Raw genomic sequence first — 23,454 nt, 5'->3', positions numbered from 1 at the left:
GAGCTGACTGGGGACGCTTTCCCTCTCGGGGAGCAAAATACAAAAATTGCAAAAAAAAAAAAAAATTTTTTTTTTTTTGGGGGGGCACATGGTGGGGCACAGCATGATGTTGGGGGGGTCAGGGCCCCCTCTGGTCCCCCCCTAGGGACGCCCCTGCCTGTAGGTACAATTAAAAAGGAAGACGTTACTTCCTCTTTAAAAAGGTCAGTGAAGGGGCAGTGCTTGAAAGGCAAGGCGGTGTTGGGTGGTGCTTAGGAGGTGGGACAGTAGAGTAAGGGCACCTCTACCGAGCCAAAAAAAAACACTTATTATAAGCAATGTACAATGTAGCACTGGTGTTAGTTAGACAGACAGGCATTCTATTGTGCAATATCTGCCAATTGGCCACATAAACCAAAATTGGAGGATGAAAAATTGCTAGCCTGATCCAGTCTTGGACCTTTGGTATAAAACAGTTTTTTGCTCTAAAAATTTCCCTACTTCCAGAGAAGAATCCAGGTTTCACTTTCATTTATTCAGAAAAGACACAGGTATTTCTCACAGCCGTATCACCAATAAACTTTGACACTACTCACTCAATAAGAAGGAGAAAATGGACGAGGACACTTGGAAAGAAATATTTGAAAATGAAATGCAAGACGGAGGAATCCTTGATCTGTGGGACTTTTCTGTAGAAGAAAACTTCCAGGCACAGAAGGGCTGGCTTCAATATACATTGTGCTGCTTTGCCAGGTGAGCTCATATCAAATGAATTGCTTTTAACCGTATTACACTTGTTATTCTTCTTATGTGTCGAAACCATAATAACCTACTGTATAAAAAAACAAAATATACTGTATATTATTATGCATGTTAGGAAATCACTGATAAGAGTTTTATGATATCATAACCTATACACTGTGCGTTTCAGTTCGCAGGCCAGAGAATGCTGTAAGCAGGCAGGTAGATTTTATTGCAGAAAAGACACTGCGTATCTCTTCTGCAATAAAGTTTGTGATTGCAGCACTTTAATTCCTCTTTAACAAGATCGCAGGTAAGTGGGGAGCTACTAAAACAATTCACAATATAAAGAGGAATTCAAAGGGGAGTCACAGTGTTTGTGTTTCTGAGGTGATGTGAGCCAATCACATACATCTTGTTAAAGGGGTTGTAAACCCTCATGTTTTTTTAAATACAAATTACAAACATGCCTATACGTACCTGCTCTGTGTAATGGTTTTGCACAAAGCAGCCTTAATCCTTTTTTACTGGGGTGCCCCGCTGGCTCCAAGCCCCTCCACTTTATTGGGTGCCCCCACGCAAAGCCACTTTCCCTAGGGACACCCGTGTAGGCTCGCTCTCTTGTCTCGCTGCTGCATCCATTGACACAGACAACGATACTCGCCCCTCCACTCCTGTGTCACTGGATTTGATTGAAAGCAGCAGGAGCTAATGGCTCTTGCTGCTATCAATCTGTCCTATGAAGAGAGAGACAGCGGCTGGAGCCACTGCATCGTGCACATGGCTGGATCGGGTTTAGGTAAGAAAAAGAGGGGGGTCTGGGGGAAGTTGCAGCACAGGAGGTTTTTCACCTTAATGCATAGAACGCATTAAAGTGAAAAACCTTGAGGCTTTACAACCCCTTTAATTCTGAGATTATAGGTCACTGTACTGAAGAAATCTGCATAATAATGCTGTGCAGAAAAGCCAGTGAAAATAGTTTCCTGAATACGTCACAGCTCCAATATACCATACTCCTTATTTACTTATAGCATTACTACACTGACACTCCTTGTGAGTTGGCCATTGTTTGCAGCCTCTCATAACCACATTGATTATCTTCAGTGGAAATTTAGAACAAAATGCAGCTATTAAAGAGGTTGTAAACCCTGGTACACCACTACAGGTAAGCCTATAAGGTAGGCCGATGTCATTGGTGCATGCGCTATGAAGAAACAGGCCAACCGTGCCGTTTCTTCACCAGCATGTGCCGTGACTGAAGGCTCCTGTGCGAATGTGCGGATGTGACATCACGCTGCTTCGGCCAGTCACAGAGCTGGAGTCCGCGGCCCCGGAAAGAAGAGGGGCGAAGATGGATGTGGCCACCAACAGGGACAATGCTTTGATTGCAGGGAAGTGGCGCATAATGGGCTAGTGTGCGATGCAATATGCTTTTACTTTGCAGGGGAAATCAGGGGGAAAAGGAGAAAGTAAAACCCATCAGGGTTTACTTCCTCTTTAAATACTTAAGCCCTGGACCATTTGGCTGTCAAAGACCAGGCTACTTTTTGCGACGTTGTTTCCAAACAAAATTTTTATTTCTTTTTTTCCCCACAAATAGAGCTTTTATTTGGTGGTATTTGATCACCTCTGTGGTTTTTATTTTTTGCGCTATAAACAAAAATAGAGCGACAATTTAAAAAAAAAATCTATATTTTTTACTCTTTGCTATAATAAATATCCCCAAAAAATATATAAAATCATTTTTTTTCCTCAGTTTAGGCCGATACGTATTCTTCTACATATTTTTGGTAAAAAAATTGCAATAAGCGTATATTGGTTTGCGCAAAAGTTATAGAGTGTACAAAATAGGGGATAGAATTATGTAATTTTTATTATTTTTTTTTTTTATTAGTAATGGCGGTGATCTGCGTTTTTTTATCGTGACTGCGGCTTTATGGTGGACACAATCAGACACTTTTGACACATTTTTGGGACCATTGTAATTTTTACAGCGATCAGTGCCATAAAAATGCACTGGTTACTGTGAACATGACACTGGCAGTGAAGGGGTTAACCACTAGGTGATGCTAAAGGAGTTAAGTGTGCCCTAGGGAGTGCTTCTAACTGTAGGGGGGTGGGCTGTGTGTGACAGGACAGTGATCACTGCTTCCGATTACAGGAAGCTGTGGTCACTGTCCTGTCACTAGGAAGACTAGGGAAATGCTTGTTTACATAAGCATTTCCCCCTTCTTCCTCACCGTGACACGATCACGGGTAACCCCACCGACATCAAGTCCGCAGGAACCGCGTTCGGAGTCACGAAGCTCACGTTGGGAGTGCGTCCACAATGCCGCTTCTTAAAGGGGACGTATAAATACTTCCTTTTGCTTGCCCGTACCATGCTGCAGACGTATATCTGCGTGCGGCGGGCGGCAAGCGGTTAAACAGCAATTATGGTGAAATATAAAATCATAAATACTTTCAATTATTTATAGCCTACTCCTATTAATCTGAACCATCTTGAAGTTTGTAAACTTACTTGTGAAGTTCCCTACACATTTACTTCTTTGAATTCTGTGACACATTTTTACAAAGCCTGTCTTCTGAACGACAGAGATACTAAAAGGAGTAGTTTCAGTAGGCAGAATCAATACAGGAATCGCTGCTTGCAGGGAGCAAGGGCCCATGGGATATGTAGTCCTTAGAAATTAAAAGTATACAGCAAAAGAGAATCTGCAACACACACAGGAAATTCAGAAAGTTGTGGAATGTGATGGCCAGCCAACAGGCAGCACTCACAGCTTGCATGGAGATTTAGCAAATTAGCTTATAATGTTTTGTCAATTATAACTACTGTTTGTATCGCTATTAAAATGCTGATGGATAACTGCATTGTTTTACAAACTCAAATTAGTCATAAATATGTAGAAAACTGCAGAAAAAACTTGGATGTAACAACTGTATTCATTCTGAGGTCTTATGCCGCGTACAAACGACCGTTTTTCAATTGGTCGAGAAAAACGGACATGTGTATGCTTTAATTAGGGGGAAAAAACGCACATGCTCAGAAGCAAGTTATGAGATGGGAGCCCTCGTTCTGGTAAAACTAGTGTTAGTAATGGAGATAGCACATTCGTCACGCTGTAACAGACTGAAAAACACAAAGAGAAGCATGAATCGTCTCTCACCAAACTTTTACTAACATGCGGTAACACGAAATCAGCAAAAGCAGCCCAAAGGGTGGCGCCATTCGAATGCAACTTCCCCTTTATAGTGTCGTCGTACGTGTTGTCGTACGTGTTGTACGTCACCGCGCTTTGCTCGAGCATTTTTTTTCACAATCGTGTGTACGCAAGGCAGGCTTGAGAAGAATCACGTCGAGAAAAACGTTGTTTTATTCCATGACATGAATAACGGTCGTGTGTACGTGGCATAAGTCCCCACTGATTATCCTGAAATGATCATGTTCCATTTTCTGCCAGTACCAATCTGATACAACAGTTATCTGTTTCAGGTTTTACTGCTCAATTTGCGGCCGCAATTGGGCATCTTCAAAAGTGCATCTTTTATTCCACATGAAGCTGAAAATGTCTATTGGGCAGGTGAAGATGCAAATCTTCAGGCAAAAGTGCAAAGTATGTAACTATGGCGAGTACGAGGAACCCATCATCTTAGTAGAGAATGCTGAGATAGCTATAAAGTGCTTGGTTACCAGGATATGTCAGAAATTTTACAAACTCCCCATAGAAGACTTTCCAAAGACCTTTGTGAAAGATGGATTTCAAAATGGCCCACATGATCGGAATAATTGTGAAGCCTGCTCAAAGGGAATTTGCAACTACGTAAAAATCCAAGAAAATAAGGCACAGCAGCGAGCATTCAGGAATCGGGAAGCATCAAGATATTCAAGGCATGAAGTTAGGCCACTCGTAAACAATAGAAGTGTGCCACAGCACGAGCCACAATCAAATTGTTGCTGTATAATATTGTAAAGAGAATGAAATAAATTAGCGTTTGTCTGTGTGATTACAGTTCAATTGTGAAATTATCATTTAAATTCAATTTTTGCAAGATTTTATAGACCTTCCTTAAAGTGATGGATTCGCATTGATTAACATCATCTTATTGAGGGCACTGACTAGTCAGAATCACTGTGGTCTGTCCTGTAAGTGCTGAAAAAGAAGAGGGGAGAACAGCAGGGATTTTAAATCCCTGATTGGCTGCAGTGACTGTGGTAGCCCTGACAGCTCAGGATCACTGGAGGTAAGTACTGCGGGGACTGAGGGGGTTGGTAGGTGTCCAGTGTTAGTTGACCTTTACATTTTTTCTGCAAAGGTGAACTAACCCTTTAAAGAGACACTGACATTAACCACTTCCCGACGGCCGTACGACTATTGACGGCCGCAGGGTGGTTCTACTTCTCTGAGGCGCCGTCAATTGACGTCCGCCCCTTTCCGCGTTCCCCATGCGCGCTCCCGAGCGCGCAGCGGGGAACTTCTGTGCTGGCCATGTCCCTTGGACACAGCCAATCACAGATCGCCGTGAACGGCCAATCGGAGTGGCCGTTTGCTAGGCGATCTGTGCGGCCAATGAGAGATGATCTCATATGTTTACATATGAGATCATTTCTCATTGCCGGCTCTCACAGACAGCGGTGCTGTTAGGGAGAGAGGAGACCGATCTGTGTCCCTTGTACATAGGGACACAGATCGGTCACCTCCCCCAGTCAGACCCCTCCCCCCACACAGTTAGAACACTGAATAGGGAATACATTTAACCCCTTCCTCACCCCCTAGTGTTAACCCCTTCCCTGCCAGTCACATTTATACAGTAATTAGTGCATATTTATAGCACTGATTGCAGTATAAATGTGAATGGCGCCAAAAATGTGTCAAAAGTGTCCGATGTGTCCGCCATAATGTCGCAGTCGCAATAAAAATCGCAGATCGCCACCATTACTAGTAAAAAAATTAAAATAAAAAATAATAATTCTGTCCCTTATTTTGTAGGCGCTATAACTTTTGCGCAAACCAGCCGCTTATTGCGATTTTTTTTTTTTTTTTTTACTAAAAATATGTAGAATACGTATCGGTCTAGACTGAGGATAAAAAAATAATACAATTTTTTTTTAGCTATTTATTATAGCAACAAGTAAAAAATGTTTTTTTTTTTTCAAAATTGTCGCTCTATTTTTGTTTATAGCGCAAAATATAAAAACCGCAGAGGTGATCAAATACCACCAAAAGAAAGCTCTATTTGTGGGGAAAAAAGAACGTCAATTTTGTTTGGGAGCCACGTCGCACGACCGCGCAATTGTCAGTTAAAGCAACGCCGTGCCGAATCGCAAAAAGTCCTCTGGGCAGGAAGGGGGTTTAAGTGCCCAGTAAGGAAGTGGTTAAATAAAGTTATGTAAAGTACAGCCATCTAGAGGCAAAACTATGATTCTTCTGGATAGAATTGGGGATTGCAATTACCTCACACACATTCCTATTTCCATAGCATGTTTAGTTAAACACGTTTCTACAAAGACTCTGTGCTCCAGGACCGAAACCGCGTTTTATCAGTCTTTGAGGAAGCTGAAAATCCAGTTTCCTCTGTATGACACAAACACCCTGGAAACCCTCAACCTGCCTGGATGAGAAGTCTGGGTGACACAATACCCTTTTTACATCGTGATAGGGCCCAGCACTGTCATACCACTCAGTGAGTACTGAGCAAAGCAGAAATTATTTTTCTCTTTTTCTGTCTTTCTATCCTCGTTCTAGTCTTCATGCATTACTGTATATCCACTACATTTATATGCTTGCTGGCCATCCTATATACTTCACTTGTTTGCCACGTTCTTCCATATGTGAAGATCAGTATCATTAGGATCAGGGCTCAAGTCCTGCGGGAACGCGTGGGAACGGAGTCCTGGCAATTTTTTGTCACAGCAGGAACTCAGTTCCCTTTGCAGGACTAGAGCAGCCGAGCCACCCGAGCCAATCCTTCACTAAGCGCCGATGCCCAGCTCGAGTCACTGTCAGGGGCAGGCGAACCTTAGTAATCCTTTATGTTACTGGCTGCTTCCTGTATATGGATTCATCAGGTAGCGTGCGGGTATTCCGTCACTTCCTCAATGCCGCAATGTCTCCTGGGAGCTTTTGTCATTGTTCCCAGGAGACATTGCCGAGGTCTGCCATGAGTTATCGCGGGATTTAGAAAGAACTTACTTCTTTTTAAATTCAACGATAACTCGCGGCAGACCTCCTCAATGTCTCCTGGAAACAATGACAAAAGCTCCCAGGAGACATTGCAGCATCGAGGAATAACCGCACACTACCTGATGAATCCATATACAGGAAGCGGGCAGTAACATAAAGGATTACTAAGGTACAGTGGATCGGAAAAAAAAAACATGCGGTTTAGTAATTATGCATATGAGTGTATCTTTTTTTTTTTGGTGGGGGAGTGGATCTTGGGTGGGAGTTCCCACACTTTTTTCCCCAGGACTTGACCCCTGATTAGGATGCATTTTTCAAATGTATGTCTTTCTTCTAGGTTACCTACCTTAGATTCACTTAGGAATTGAGATATCATTAGTTTTAACCTCAGAACTTTTTTTTTCCTTTCTTTGTTGACTACTTAATATTTATTGCTGATTTGATAACAATTTTTGTCAAATGCTGTAAATGTTGATTGAGAGTGCAATGTAATCTACAATAGCATGGTCATACCAACCTATGATGTACCTACTTTTGAAATTCAATGAAAACATTAAAACTGAAAAATCAAAATGTCTGTATCACATTTTATTACTTGACAAAAAAAAATCACCTCCTTCTTCAGGCTGGCATCATTTTGTTCCCACAATGCACAACTGATGAGAGCCAGATATGTTTCTGATGCTAGAACAAAGCAGATTTTCGAGGGCTGTTCTTTGAATGCTTTCCTCCCATAATGCCTTCCACAGGGGCATTATGGCTTTAACAAATGATCATTTTTCATTTAAATGTTCAGCCTCAAAGCAGTTGTGTTGGTGATTTTTACCTACAGATAAGCCTATAATAAGGTAGGTAAAATTAATGGGCCAGATTCTCATACATTAACGTTGCTCCTGGGCAGCGTAATGTATGTGCTGTACGCTACACCGCCGCAGGTTTACAGGTTTACATCCTGATTCTCAGAACACTTACCTGTAAACTTGCGGCGGTGTATCGTTAATTCGCTCGGCGCAAGCCCGCCCAATTCAAATGGGGCGGGCACCATTTAAATTAGCCGCGCTCCCACGCCGAGAGTACTGCGCATGCTCCGTCGGGTAAATTACCCGACGTGCATTGCGCTAAATGACGTCGCCCCGACGTCATTTGCTTAGACGTATTTTTTTTAAACTTTGACGCGGAAACGACGGCCATAGTTAACATTGGTTGCCCCTGCTAATAGCAGGGGCAACCTTACGCGTCGCGTACGCTACGGAAACGACGTAAATTCTCAGCGTCGGACGCGCGTAGTTTCGGGAATCTCGCGTACTTACCTCATTTGCATAGACGACGGGGAAAACGACGATGGGACACCTAGCGGCGGGAAAAAAAAAAACTTTTAAGATCTGACAGCGTAACAGCCTTACGCATGTCAGATCTAATGGGTATCTATGCGCAACTGATTCTAAGAATCAGTCGCATAGATACCCGGGGCCAGATGAGGAGTTACGACGGCGCTAATGGTGTTGCGCCGTCGTAACGCCTTTGAGAATCTGGCCCAATATCTACTAAACCTGAACGGTGACATCATGCCGCTGACGTCTGCGGTGCACGTGCTCTGAAGGTCTGGCATATCGTTCCAAAACTTCAGAGCTTCTTGCCAGAATAGAGGGCATGGCTGGGGTGGCATAGGCTGGGGTTCTTTTATTAAAGTGGATTATTTTATTAAGTGGGCATCTTGACTCTACCTCATCTGAACATCTCTCAATGTGTCTCTGGTATGCTGGCTCTTTTCACATCCACCTAAAACTGAAAATAGACTAATTGCTCTCATTAAAATTTTTAAATAATGCCCAAACAACCTAATGTTTTTACCTTTTTGCCGCCAGAGGAGACATTTTTGTATACGTTTAAAAAATTATTTTAGAACTTAATATTACACAAAACCCCTAAACACTAAGGGCCAGATTCACAAAGGAGATACGACGGAGTATCTCAGATACGCCGTCGTATCTCTCAGAGTATCTATGCGACTGATTCATAGAACCAGTTACGCATAGATATCCCTAAGATCCGACAGGTGTAATTGTTTTACACTGTCGGATCTTATGATGCAGTACCGCGGCCGCCGCTGGGGGGAGTTTGCGTCGTAAACCAGCGTCGGGTATGCAAATTAGGAGTTACGGCGATCCCCGTGCGCGACGCTGTCATATAAGGAATTCCACGCATGCGTCGAATCATTACGACGCATGCGGGGGATCCCTTCGGACGGATGGATCCGGTGAGTCTATACAGACCAGCGGATCCATCCGTTGGGATGGATTCCAGCAGATAGATTTGTTTAGCATGTCAGCAAATATTCGATCTGCTTGAAATCAATCCCAGGGGAGAAATATCCGCGGAAACAGATCCGCTGGAGTGTACACACCATAGGATCTATCCGCTGAAACCCATTTGCTGGGATTTTTCAGCGGATGGATTCTATCGTGTGTATGGGGCCTTAGATTTCCGTCGCAAAGATAGTGCACCTTTAATATGGTGTAAAAGTACTCCACCATGTTAAAGTATGCCCGTCTTTCCCGCGTCGCTTTTGATTTTTTTTTTAATTTTTTCTTTTTCCCGGCGTAAGTACTTTGATCACGTCGCGATTCACAAAACGTCGGCGCGTCGTAATTTTCGCGCAAAGCACGACGGGAGCATGCGCAGTACGTCCGGCGCGGGAGCGCGCCTAATTTAAATGGTCCCGCCCCATTTGAATTGGGCCGCCTTGCGCCGGACGTGTTTACGATACACCGCCGCAAATTTCCAGGTAAGTGCTTTGTGGATCGGGCACTAAATCTGAAAACGTGCGACGGTGTAACGTAAACGGGTTACGTTACGCTGCGCCGCAGTTACGTGAATCTGGCCCTAAATATTTTCTGAAAGCAGACACCCTAGAGAATAAAACATTTTTTTTGTCACAGGTTATTACTGCAAAGGTCTAGGAAATTCAAAATTTCAGTTGGGGTAAACATATGCAATGAACTCCCCAAATTTCCGGTAAACTATAAAAGACAAGGTTGCACCAAGTAAATAGATACCCAACGTATGGGCTAGCTGGTTTTACACAAGTCATTCTATTATCTGACTTGAGTACAACCAGCCTGTCAGGTTTTTCCCAAAACAATCAGTGCTGCCAGCTATAGTTAGCAACACTGATCATTGTATTCACAGACAGAACACAATAACACTGCAGGAGTGATTCCCCCACCCACAGGTCAGCAGGTGAGAGGGTGTGTGGGGGACAGGCTGGGGAGAGATACTAGTCAGTCCCTGGGAAGGCCCTGGCTAGTATCAGAGCCAGATACACACAGGTTACATACGCCACGATCGTTAGAGCGAGAACAATAATTCTAGAACTAGACCTCCTCTGTAACTCCAAACATGTAACCTGTAAAAAAAATTAAAGCATTGCTTAGTATACAAAAATAAATCGTGCTAACTTTAGTGTTTTTTATAAATAAATATATATATATATATATATATATATATATATATATATATATATATATATATATATATATATATATCTTGGGCTAGATTCAGATAGCCCGGCGTAAATTTCTGCGGGCGTAGCGTATCTCAGATACGTTACGCCGCCGTAAATTAGGGCGCAAGTTCCGTATTCAGAAAGAACTTGCGCCCTAAGTTAAGGCGGCGTAGCGTATGTGGTCCGGCGTAAGCCCGCGGAATTCAAATTCTCCATGCAGTGGGCGTGTTGTATGGTAATGATGGCTGACCCCACGTAAATGACGTTTTTGGCTAACGGTGCATGCGCCGTCTGTGAACGTATCCCAGTGCGCATGCTCCAAATTAACCCGCAAAAAGCCAATGCTTTCGACGTGAACGTAAATTACGCCCAGCCCTATTCGCGAACGACTTACGCAAACTACGTAATCGACGGAAAATTAGACGCTGGCCCGACGTCCATACTTAACATAGGATACGCCTCATATAGCAGGGGTAACTTTACGCCGGAAAAAGCCTAACGTAAACAAAGTAAAAAAATGCGTCGGGCGGACGTACGTTTCTGAATCGGCGTATCTACCTAATTTGCATATTCCTCGCGTAAATCGACGGAAGCGCCACCTAGTGGCCAGCGTAAATATGCAACTAAGATAAGATTGTTTTCTGAATACAGAAAAAACATACGCCGGAGCATCCTAGAAGTTACGCGGCGTATCAATAGATACGCCAGCGTAACTTCTTTCTGAATCTACCCCATAATGTTTGAGGGTTCTGAGTAATTTTCTAGCTAAAAACAAATGATGATTTTTACATGTAGAAGAGAAGTGTCAGAATTGGCCTGGGTGGCGAGGGGTTAATTACTATAAGTAATATACAAATAATTATTATAAGCACGCAGGCCCATATTCTCTCTAAAAATCCGCGGGCTGCGCTTAAGGCACTTACACTCCGCTGTCCCAACTTACAGGAGCAAGTGTTGTATTCCCCAAACACTTGCTCCATAAGTTGGGACGGCGGAGTGTAAATGCCCCGGCGTAGCCTGGCGGATCTCCAAGGGGGCGGCTTGTATTCAAATTAAGCGCGCCCCCGATATTAATGAACTGAACTGAACTTCAAAAAGCCCAGTGCGCATGCTCCAGTTCTCGGCGGAAAACGTCAATGACGCCGACGTGTGCGTCATTGACGTAAATTCGTATTCAAGAACGACTTACGGAAACAACGTACCCGACGAAAAAACACGACGCGGACCCGACGCCATCCGTAACATGGCCTACGTGGGACTTGCGGAAATTTACTCCTCATAATAGCAGGACTAAATTTCCGCTTACGCAAACGACGTTAGCGACGGTTACGCGACGCGAACTCGTTCGGGAATCGGCGTAGAAGTATCATTTGCATACGCAAATGAGTCCTTCACGTAAATGCCATCTAGCGGCGGCCGGCGTCATTACATTTAAGATCCGCCAGTGTAAGTGACTTACAGATGGCGGATCTTAAGTGTATCTATGCGAAAATGATTCTAAGAATCAGTCGCATAGATACACGGGCCAAAAAAGGGAGATATGATGGAGTATCCTGAGATACTCCATCGTAACTTCTATGAGAATATGGGCCAGTGATCTCATCCTTTCAGTCTGCTGCTGCAGAGTGTGTCAGCTTGTATTTAAAGTGGCCGCTCTGTATGTAGCTTCTGATAGGCTTCGCAAGCAAGCCCCATATTTTGACCAGTGATGGGGTGGGTCTTCAGCTACATACCCCCCAAATGTGGGATCTCTGGTCACCGAGCTCGATCCTCAAAGTCGATCTTTTTTTTTTGTGTTTTTTTTTTTTTTTGGGGCAAATTGGCCTATCTTGAGGAAAGGGCCTGGAGCTGCAGCTCCAAACGCCCCTATGTTTATCCGGCCCTGGATCAGACACTACAACACAACTATTTGTCCAAAGTGATCGTGCATTGTGACCTGATACTGGATATCTATAATACAATAATAATACAGATATAATTTCTGTCACTTGGCACCGTTATAATCCCACTGGTTACTCCTTGTGATATCTACATAATTTTAGGGATAAGGTACATGATGCAACATTGTCACCTAGCCACAATATCACCCATATATATTCACATATATCCTTACCATGGAAGGGTCATATTGTATTGTCTAATGTCGCTACAACAGTATACAATAATTCTATTATTGACTAGTAGCAGGTTGAATTGTGCTAGGAAATTCCCATTATTGCCTTTTCACACATCACTGACTGTTTGCAAACATCGCTAAGGGATTGGGAAACTGAAAGCTGACAGTTTCATTTCTCGAAGTCATACTACAGATGATAGGAGGGAGGAGATGGTTGAATAATGATGCTAAAGCCTATTATAAATACCAGCTGATTTTCCGGTGTGCATGTACCATTCCTAACCATCAGACAGGTAAGTGACATCTAAAGTGACTTTAATGCCTGGGCTGTTTATGTAATTATTATATACAGCCATTATAAATACTTAATTTACTGTACATATATATTTATGTGAGCTTGACAGTTACAATATTTGTTAAATGTGGTTTTACTTTGTAATTATTATTATTTATTTTTTTGATTTCTGTTCTCACTGTGCATGAAGTAACCATTACATGAAGTATGATATTTATGCACATAATCTATGACATAAACTCCAGCAGATTGTTGACTTTTCTGCTATATAATATATGTTTAAGCTTTATCATTTCATGTTCTCCTCTCATAATTCTGTTACCTGTAGCAAGATAATAGGAAATAAAACTACAGCACCTTTCATTTTTCTATTGTGATGTTGTCTGTTTACCTCAGAGAGTGAAAACTATGGCCCAGATTCTCAAAGGCGTTACGACGGCGCAACACCATTTGCGCCGTCGTAACTCCTCATCTGGCCCCAGGTATCTATGCGACTGATTCTTAGAATCAGTTACGCATAGATACCCATTAGATCTGACAGGCGTAAGGCTCTTACGCTGTCAGATCTTAAAAGCTATTTTTTTTCCCGCCGCTAGGTGTCGCATCGTTGTTTTCCCCGTCGTCTATGCAAATGAGGCAAGTACGCGAGATTCCCGAACATGCGCGCGGTCGACGCTGAGAATTTACGTCGTTTCCGTAGCGTACGTGACGTGTAAGGTTGTCCCTGCTATTATGAGGGGCAGCCAATGTTAAGTATGGCCGTCGTTCCCGCGTCTAATTTAAAAAAAATTACGTCGTTTGCGTAAGACGTCCGTGAATGGCGCTGGACGCCATTTACGTAAACGTCTAAGCAAATGACGTCGGGGCGATGTCATTTAGCGCAATGCACGTCGGGTAATTTACCCGACGGAGCATGCGCAGTACGCTCGGCGCGGGAGCGCGCCTAATTTAAATGTTGCCCGCCCCATTTGAATTGGGCGGGCTTGCGCCGAGCGATTTAACGATACACCGCCGCAAGTTTACAGGTAAGTGTTCTGAGAATCAGGATGTAAACCTGTAAACCTGCGGCGGTGTAACGTAAATCACATACGTTACGCTGCCCAGGAGCAACGTAAATGTATGAGAATCTGGCCCTATGTATAAACTTTTCTACGAGTGGAACTTTCTTAAAGCCAAGTTCCAGGCTTTCTTTGTTTAGCTGCTGACTTTTAATAAACAGACACTCACCTGTCTCACGGTCCAGCAATGCGGCGGCACGGAGGCCCCTCCTCTCCCCCTCCTCTCCTCGGCGCCTCCATTGACACTGTGGGCACCCAGCCATAACAGCTTGCAGCTTCACGTCCGGGCGCGCACTGCGCATGTGCGAGTCGTGCTGCGCTCTCCCAGTGGACAGGCAATCTTCTGGGACCTTTTACGTGTTCCAGAAGATTGCAGAGAGGGAGGGGCCACCTAGAGGGAGAGGAGGAGTCGCCTATGCAGCCCGTAAGTGGATGGAGGAAGTGGGACAGGAAGTCCCTCTCTAAAGTAGGCACCCACTCAAAAAAAATTACATGCCAAATGTGACGTGTAAGGGGGCGAGGGGTGCTTTTGGGTGGAACTTTGCCTTATGTTCCGTTATAAGAAAGGGCGATCAGGCAGGCTTTTATTGCAGGTGAGACATGCACTGTGTCTCTTCTGCATTAAAATGCCTGTATCTGCCTGCTCGCTGTGTTCTCCGGCACTCCGGCAGCTTACAGCACCAGGCCGAACTCTGCATGCTGAGATGATGGCCTTCTGTGCATGAATAACATTGTCCCCCCCGGCCAATGAAGAGGTCTGAAGGCTGGCACTCAGAAGAAGAGGCTGGTCCCGGAGTAGGAGCGTTGGACAGGTAAGTATTAAACCTTTTGGGCCAGATCCTCAAAAGGGATACGCCGGCGTAACTGCTGTTACGTCGTCGTATCCCTGTTTCTAACTATGGAACTGATCCACAGAATCAGTTTTCCATAGTTAGGCAGAAGATCCGACATGTGTAAGAGACTTACACTGCCGGATCTTAGGATGCAGTACCGCATCCGCCGCTGGGGGCATTTCGTGTCGAAATGCCGCCTCGGGTATGCAAATTAGCACTTACGGAGATCCACGAAGCTTTTCAGCTTCGTTTTTTCTCCGTAAGTTTTAGTTTGCAAACGCAAAATTAGGGCTGCTTTTACAAAGTGTAAACTGTTTACACCATGTAAAAGCAGACCCTTCTGTCCAGCGACGCGATTTTTTTTTTGTTTTGAATTTTTTTTTTTCGTCGTATCTTTTTTTTTTCCTGACGCAACTTTATTGACCCGTCGCGATCCACAAAGCTCAGCGTAACGTAATTTCGCGCTATGCACGTCGGGAAAATGACGTCACGAGCATGCGCAGTACAGCCGGCGCGGAAGCGCGCCTAATTTAAATGGGAATCGCCCCCATGAAAAGAGGAACGCCTTGCGCCGGCGGAAAGTTACACAGCCAAAAATTTTTAGGTAAGTGCTTTGTGGATCGGGCACTTAGGTAGAAATTTTAAGGCAGTGTAACTTAAATGGGAAAATTTACGTTACGCCGGATCTTTGTGGATTACCCCGTTAGTTCCACTTTCAGTCATTGATATAGACTGAGCATTGCCTAACCATTCTAGACATGAAGAGGTTTCCTTTAAACTTGAATGTATTCACAGTGTATCTAAAACTAAGATCAATAATGTAACACATTACAGTTTACCAGCACTAAATATCGAAGCTGCATTAGTTTTCTCTTTTTATGACCCGTTCACACCAATTGCAGGGCAGTGCTATTTTTTCTGCAACATAAACACATGGAAAGTAGGTTATATGGTTTCCAATGTCATAATAAACACCAGTGCAATGCATTCCAGTGCATTTCAGTTCCAGAAAGAAAAGTACAAAATGCCGCTTTTTTCCTGCACAGAACTGTACTGGAACGTAGTAAAAAGCATCAAAAACACATCGGACCATTTAGAAATGCATAAAAAATTCAACAAAACGCACAGAAACACATCAAAAACGTGTTAAAAATGCACATGCAGAAACACATCTGGAACTGATCCGGTGTGCGTTTTTGTGGTGTGAACTGGCCCTTTTTTCCTTTCCCCTGGCAGTAATGCAGTTTTTATCTTAGGGTGACAACACTCGCTATCTATTAAACAGCAGTATTTCCACACAATATCTAATTAGTATTACATTTTGTATGTAGTATTTTAATATGCAGCTTTCCTAAACAGTAACACTATCTAAAGAGCAATATAAACTAGAGGCATAAATATATGTTATAGGGTCCCAATAACAAAACCAAGGGACCCTTTGCCTCTACTTTCCATCTAAAAGGGAATCCCCTAATGATAGAAAATCCTGCTTTCTTAAAAACATTTTTAGAGATTTACAGACTACATGTACATTCAGCGGTATCCATATTTTTTTTAAATCCAACAAAAAAAGTTTTTATTGATGAAAAGGTGGTATACAGCTTATGGCATTCAACATTTCACAGCAAAACCAAGAGTACATTTCTCATCGACCAATCCCAGCCGGGCACTGCAGTCACTAGGCATTCCTCCCACACCCCCTAGTATACATTTCCCCGAATTATAACATTTATCCCACATGCACTCCCAGCAATCTATCCAGCGGTATCCATATTTAGTTGCCAAATACAATTACCACATGCATAAATTACTATAATGACACTAGTGCTAGGTCCCCAGTGCTGCTGGACTCTGTAGCAGTCACACCATTTTCTGTGGTAATGTCCTTGATAGAAATATACAATTTGCATCAGTTTAACCACTTGACCACTGGGCACGAAAACCCCCTTAATCACCAGACCAATTTTCAGCTTTCGGTGCTCTCACATTTTGAATGACAATAACTCAGTCATACAACACTGTAACCAAATAAAATTTTTGTCCTTTTGGTGGTATTTGATCACCTCTGCGGTTTTTATTTTTTTCGCTATAAATGAAAAAATAAAGAAAATGTTGTAAAAAAATGAATTTTTCTTCATTTCTATTATAAAATTTTGCAAAAAATAAAACGTTCTTCATAAATTTGGCCTAAAATGTATACTGCTACATATCTTTGGTATATAAAAAAAAATGTGGTTATTATTTAGTCTGGGTGAAAGTTATAGGGTCTACAAGCTATTGTGCCAATATCTGAAAATTTATCAATTTGATCACATCTGAAGTATTGACAGCCTCTCTAGTTTCTTGAGTCCCTAACATGCCAGAAAAGTACAAATACCCCCCAAATGACCCCTTTTTTGAAAAGAAGACATTCCAAGGTATTTAGAAAGAGGCATGGTGAGTTTTTTTAAGTTAATTTTTCCCACAAGTCTTTGCAAAAAAATTTTTTCCCACAAAATGTTCATATTCGCAGGTTATTTCTCACACACAGCATATGCATACCACAAATTACACCCCAAAACACATTCTGCTATTCCTCCTGAGTATGGCGATACCACATGTGTGAGACTTTTACACAGCGTGACCACATACAGAGGCCCAACATGCAGGGAGCACCATCAGGCATTTTGGAGCACCCAGGCCAATTCTGACATTCCTCTCCTACATGGAAAAATCATCATTTATTTGCTAGAAAATTGCATAGAACCCAAAAACATAATATATGCTTTTTTAGCAAAAATCCTAGAGAATACAATGGCGGTCGTTGCAACTTTTTATCGCGCACGTTATTTTCGCAGCAATTTTTCGAATGCGTTTTTTTGGAAATAAAACGGTTTTGTGCTTTAAAAAAAACCCATTAAAGTTAGCCCAATGTTTTTGCATAATATGAAAGATGAAGTTATGCCGAGTCGATAGATACCCAACATGTCACCCTTCAAAATTGCACACACTCGTGGAATGGCGCCAAACTTTGCTACTTAAAAATCCCCATAGGTGACGCTTTAAATATTTTTACTGGTTACATCTTTTTAGTTGGAGAAGAGGTCTAGGGCCAAAATGATTGCTCTCCCTCTAACGTTCGCAGCGATACCTCACATGTGTGGTTTGAACACCGTTTTCATATGTGGGCGGGACTTACGTGTGCGGTCGCTTCTGTATACGAGCACACGGGAACAGGGGCGCTTTAATTTTTATTTTATTTTTTAATTTTACTTTATTTCTTTTAGTTTGTCATGTTTTTCCCCAAAAATAAATGTTTTGATCACTTTTATTCCAATTACAAGGAATGTAAACATCCCTTGTAATAGGAATATAGCATGACAGGTCCTCTTTACAGTAAGATATGGGGTCAATAAGACCCCACATCTCACCTCAAGGCTGGGAAGCCTGAAAAAAAAACGATCCTGGCTTCGATCGTAGCGGTGAGTCGGAAGAAGCACCGGAGGGAGAAGGGAGGGGGGACGTCCCCTTTCGCCTCCCGTAAGAACAATCAAAAGGCGTAACAGCCGCCATGATTGTTCTTATGGTGTAGAGAATCGCCGACTGAAAAAGATGATCTCTGTATGATGCCTGTAGGTGCATCATTCAGATATCCCTGCACAAAGTCAAGGACGTCATATGACGGCCGGCGGGCAGGAAGTGGTTAAAACACATTTTTTCCCCGGGTATTGCAGAGTATTGTGCGGGGGGTATTGCAGAGTATTGGTGCGGGGGAACTGCAGAGTATTGTGCGGGGGGGTATTGCAGAGTATGGTGCGGGGGTATTGCAGAGTATTGATGCGGGGGTATTGCAGAGTATTGGTGCGGGGGTATTGCAGAGTATTGGTGCGGGGGTATTGCAGAGTATTGTGCGGGGGTATTGCAGAGTATTGGTGCGGGGGTATTGCAGAGTATTGGTGCGGGGTATTGCAGAGTATTGGTGCCGTGTATTGCAGAGTATTGGTGCGGGGGTACTGCAGAGTATTGTGCGGGGGTATTGCAGAGTATTGTGCGGGGGGTATTGCAGAGTATTGTGCGGGGGTATTGCAGAGTATTAGCGCAGGGGGTATTGCAGAGTATTAGCGCAGGGGGTATTACAGAGTATTGCAGGGGTATTGCAGAGTATTGCAGGGGGTATTGCAGAGTATTGCAGGGGGTATTGCAGAGTATTGCAGGGGGTATTGCAGGGGGTATTGCAGAGTATTGCAGGGGGTATTGCAGGGGGTATTTCAGAGTATTGCAGGGAGTATTGCAGAGTATTGCAGGGGGTATTGCAGAGTATTGCAGGGGGTATTGCAGAGTATGGCAGGGAGTATTGCAGAGTATGGCAGGGGGTATTGCAGAGTATGGCAGGGGGTATTGCAGAGTATGGCAGGGGGTATTGCAGAGTATGGCAGGGAGTATTGCAGGGGGTATTGCAGAGTATGGCAGGGGGTATTGTACAGTATTGGGGCGGGGGTTGCAGGGATGGCTGAGCAGGGATGGATGGATCTGTGACTGCAATAGTCACAGATCCATCCACAGCGCTGCTGACACCTGCGCTCCCCGCTCTCACACTGTACCGATCGGTACAGAGAGAGGAGGGAGGAACCGGCGTCATCAAATGACGCGCGGTTTGTTTACATGTGATCGCTCCGTCATTGGACGGAGCGATCACGTGGTAAACCGCCGCTATCAGCGGCGATTTACCGTGATCCGTGATCCGCCGGGTCCGGAGGACCCTGCGTTCACGGAGATTCCCGTGTGCGCGCCCCAGAGGGCGCGCGGGAGCGCGATTCTGGGAGGACGTCCTCCCAGAGTTAAGCAACCACTTTGCCGCCGTATAATGACGGTCAGCGGTTAGCAAGTGGTTAAGACAGGCAATATAGTATTCTCTCTTTAGAAGGTAGGACTTTCAATAAACAAATTTATAATGCTTTGTCCCAAACAGGCAGATATCACCAAGGTTGACAGGGTAGAAGATGACTTATCCTGCTGCCCTTCTTTACCACTTCAAGACTGCCCACCACACATATACTGCGGCAGGGCGGCTCTATTGCGCAAAACAACGTACCTGTACTTTGTTCCGAGAACTAGATACTGTGGGTGCGTGTGCGCCTGCTGCACGGAGGTTGAGCCAATCGGCAGGTCCAGTGGACTCGATATCCGCCAGCCACCTACAATCGCTCCACAGAGAGGCAAAACAGGGATCTGTCTATGTAAACAAGGCAGATCCCCATTCTGACAGGGAAGTACACAGAGATTTTCTGTTCCTAGTAATCAGGAACACAGATCTCTGTGTTCTTTGTCAGTCGTTCCCGTACACAGTTACAAAACATTTGTGTTAACCCTTTCCCTGCCAAGGTAATTTATACAGTGATCAGTTAATTTGTTTTAGAACTGATCATTGTATTGGTGTAACTGGTCCCCAAAAAGTGAAGCAGAGGCCATACACAAATTTTCACAAATTTCCAACTAATTTTCTTTTCAAAATCAGAAAGTTTTTTTTTTGTGATCCGATGATGCCACTATTGATTTTTGAAATTCGGCCGACCAAACCTTCAATTTCACCTCCTGTTGCTACAGAAAATTATTTTCATGGCCGGGAATCTTCTTTTCTTTCAGGGATTTTTTTTTTCTTGCACTCATGTGCATTCTTTTTTCTATTCCATTTCTTGCAAGATTCTCCCAACATTGATTAGAAAATCGTTAGTTTTTCAAAAACTTTCCAACATGTCTGATTCCTCAAATTTGATTGCTGCACAAAAATCGGCTGTTGCTGCAGCCCACTAATGGTGCAAAATTCATACGAAAATTCTTAGATACGATTTTCGAAAGAAAATTCTTTCGAAATTTGAACCGGGTATGGCCGGCATTAGTGTCAGATTTGTCTGTCGCAATGTCGTAGTCCCGCTAAAAACCACTGATCGCCGCCATTACCAGTAAAAACAATAAAAAAATAAGAAAAGTCCATAAATCTATCCCATAGTTTGTAAATGCTATAACTTTTGTGCAAACCAATCAATATACGCTTATTGGGATTTTTTTACCAAAATTTTGTAGAAGAATACATATTGGCCTAAATTGATAAAGAAATATTTTTTTTACATTTTTTGGGGGATATGTATTATAGCAGAAAGTAGAAAATATTGTGTTTTTTTAAAAAAAAATACGTTTTGGGGAAAATAGGACATACATTTTGTTTGGGTACAGCGCAATTGTCAGTTAAAAGAACGCAGCGCAGTTTTGCAAAAAATGGTCTGGTCATTAAGGGGGTAAAACCATTTTACACACATCTGGTGGAAATTTTAATGCTTATGTTCTGTTTTACTCCAGGAAGAAAACAACAGAAAGTACATGAAAAGAAGTGAAAATGAGTGTGGCAGTGTGGAAAGAAGAGTTTGTGAATAAAATCAAGGAAGCAGACTTTAGAGATGAGTGGAAACTCGTAGTTGATGAAAATCTTCTAAAGGGGCATAGAGGATTGTATTATACACAGAACACTTTTGCTGGGTAAATACAACACATGTATGTTTGTAACAGTATATTTATATTAAAGTATGAACAGATATTGAGTATGAACTATTAACAAATAACAAGAATATTAGCTACACTGCATCTGAGCACCATAAATCAAAAATGCTATTTAATTCATGTTTTTTTTTTTTTTATTAAAAAGCAATAATAATGTTGCCATGCTTTTTTTTGCTGAGAAATCACTTTGAAAAAAACCCCTATAATTTATGGTCATGGCCATCTTGAATAAGGGCAGATAAATCATGTAGCAGTTACTTCCTGGAATCCATATGCCATTAGCAGAGGCAGGAGGGTGTCCTTAACAGAGAAATTCCCTCCTTCCCTCCTAAAGACTCCTGAGATGTATGACATCATTTGCCTAGGCATGGAAACCAGGAAGTAACTGAAGAAATGAAAACAAAAAAAAAAAGTTTAAAACAATCATATATAATATACCTTCCTATCTATTTACTAATCCTAGCTGCATAATGATTAAAAATAGTCAATGTTAATTGAGAGAGTGAAGTTCCACTTTTACTAAACAATCGGACCCAAAAAATAATTCTGGTTGGCCGCACGTCCAGTAAAACCATCTTCATTTAAGCAAGTCCATAAAAACATGTCCAAAACACTAATGCGTTTCACTCTTCCTTAGCGCTTAGTCATAGCTCTATGACCAAGCGTGAAACACATTAGCTGGTGATGCTATTCCCCTCTATTTGTGTTTTTGGACATGTTTTTATGGATTTGTTGAAATAAAGGTAATTTTACTGGACGTGTGGACAGCCACAATTACTTTTTGCTCATTGAAATCCGTGATGGACGGGGCCAGCACCTGGTCTGTGTGTTAGGTGGAGATGGGAGACTGACCTAGAGAGGTGTTCACACACATCTAAACAATTGGACCCAGTCAGACACAACTACAGCTCTCCATTCGGTAGGAAGGATGAGCATTGTAGTACACTATAGCCATGTCTTTATGGACCTTGGCCTGTGCACTGGTCCAAATTATTTGATGGAGGGGGGATTATGGTGTGGGGTTGTTTTTCAGGGGTTGGGCTTGGCCCCTTAGTTCCAGTAAAGAGAACTCTTAAGGTGTCAGCATACCAAGACATTTTGGACAATTTTATGCTCCCAACTTTGGAACAGGGATGGCCCCTTCCTTTTTCAACATGACTGCACAGTGCACAAACAAGGTGCATAAAAACATGGATGAGCGAGTTTGGGGTGAAGGAACTTGACTGGTCTGCACCTCAACCTGACAGAACACCTTTGGGGTGAATTTGAGAGGAGACTTTGAGCCAGGCCTTCTCGGCCACATCAGTGCCTGACCTCACAAATATGCTTCTAGAAGAATGGTCAAACACTTCCAAAGACACACTCCTAAACCTTGTGGACAGTTTTCCCAGAAAAGTTGAAGCTGTTATAGCTGCAAAGGGTGGGCTAACTCAATAATGAACCCTACAGACTAAGACTGGAATGCCATTAAAGTGCATGTAAAGGCAATAGTACGTCCCAATACTTTTGGTAATATAGTGTAGTTGTGACTGTGCAGCAAGTGTGTCAGACCTCTACTCTCAAATAGAGCACAGTGGTCCTCATCTTCAGCATGCTTTGCTGCTGGGGAAGGGAAGTCTGATTGGTGGATTTCTACCGGGGTCTGTTATGTACCGTATAAGTATAAGCCCTTTTTTTGGGCTGAAAATGACCCCCTCGGCTTATACTCAGTCTATCACGAATGAGAGGGCGATTGTGATAGGCGGAACACTGATCACAGTGTTTTCTGGGAAACCGAGTGTTCCGCCTATCACGGAACAGCACAAGGAGGAGCGCGATTTTTTAAAACTGCACGGTCGCCGTCTATGTCACAGACTCGAGTACACAGATCGGAATCTGCAATGGGCATGGTGAGGTCAGGCTTCAATGGGCACGGTGAGGTCAGGCTGCAATGGGCACGGTGAGGTCAGGCTGCAATGGGCACAGTCAGGTCAGGCTGCAATGGGCACTGTAAGGTCAGGCTGCAATGGGCACGGTGAGGTCAGGCTGCAATGGGCACGGTGAGGTCAGGCTGCAATGGGCACGGTGAGGTCAGGCTGTAAATGGGCACGGTGAGGTCAGGCTGCAAATGGGCACAGTGAGGTCAGGCTGCAAATGGGCATTGTTGACCCTTATTTCCGCTTACAGTAGCTGCTGCATTCTCTCCCTAGGCTTATATATAGTCAATACGTT

The 23,454-nt window shown here is 43.2% G+C and overlaps 1 protein-coding gene across 1 annotated transcript; it reads left to right on the top strand.

Moving 5' to 3' along the window:
- Nucleotides 1–318: 318 nt before the first annotated feature.
- On the top strand, nt 319–5,065 carry LOC120935356 (receptor-transporting protein 3-like). Its single transcript, XM_040347478.1, has 2 exons — nt 319–732; nt 4,217–5,065. Exons 1-2 carry the CDS (start codon nt 593–595, stop codon nt 4,692–4,694), a joined length of 618 nt encoding a protein of 205 aa, XP_040203412.1. The 5' UTR covers nt 319–592; the 3' UTR covers nt 4,695–5,065.
- Nucleotides 5,066–23,454: the final 18,389 nt, after the last annotated feature.

This window comes from Rana temporaria, chromosome 4, assembly GCF_905171775.1.
Source record: "Rana temporaria chromosome 4, aRanTem1.1, whole genome shotgun sequence".
Classification (NCBI taxonomy): domain Eukaryota; kingdom Metazoa; phylum Chordata; class Amphibia; order Anura; family Ranidae; genus Rana; species Rana temporaria.
Note: the sequence above shows the minus strand (reverse complement) of the source record. Positions and strands in the feature narration are given on the sequence as shown.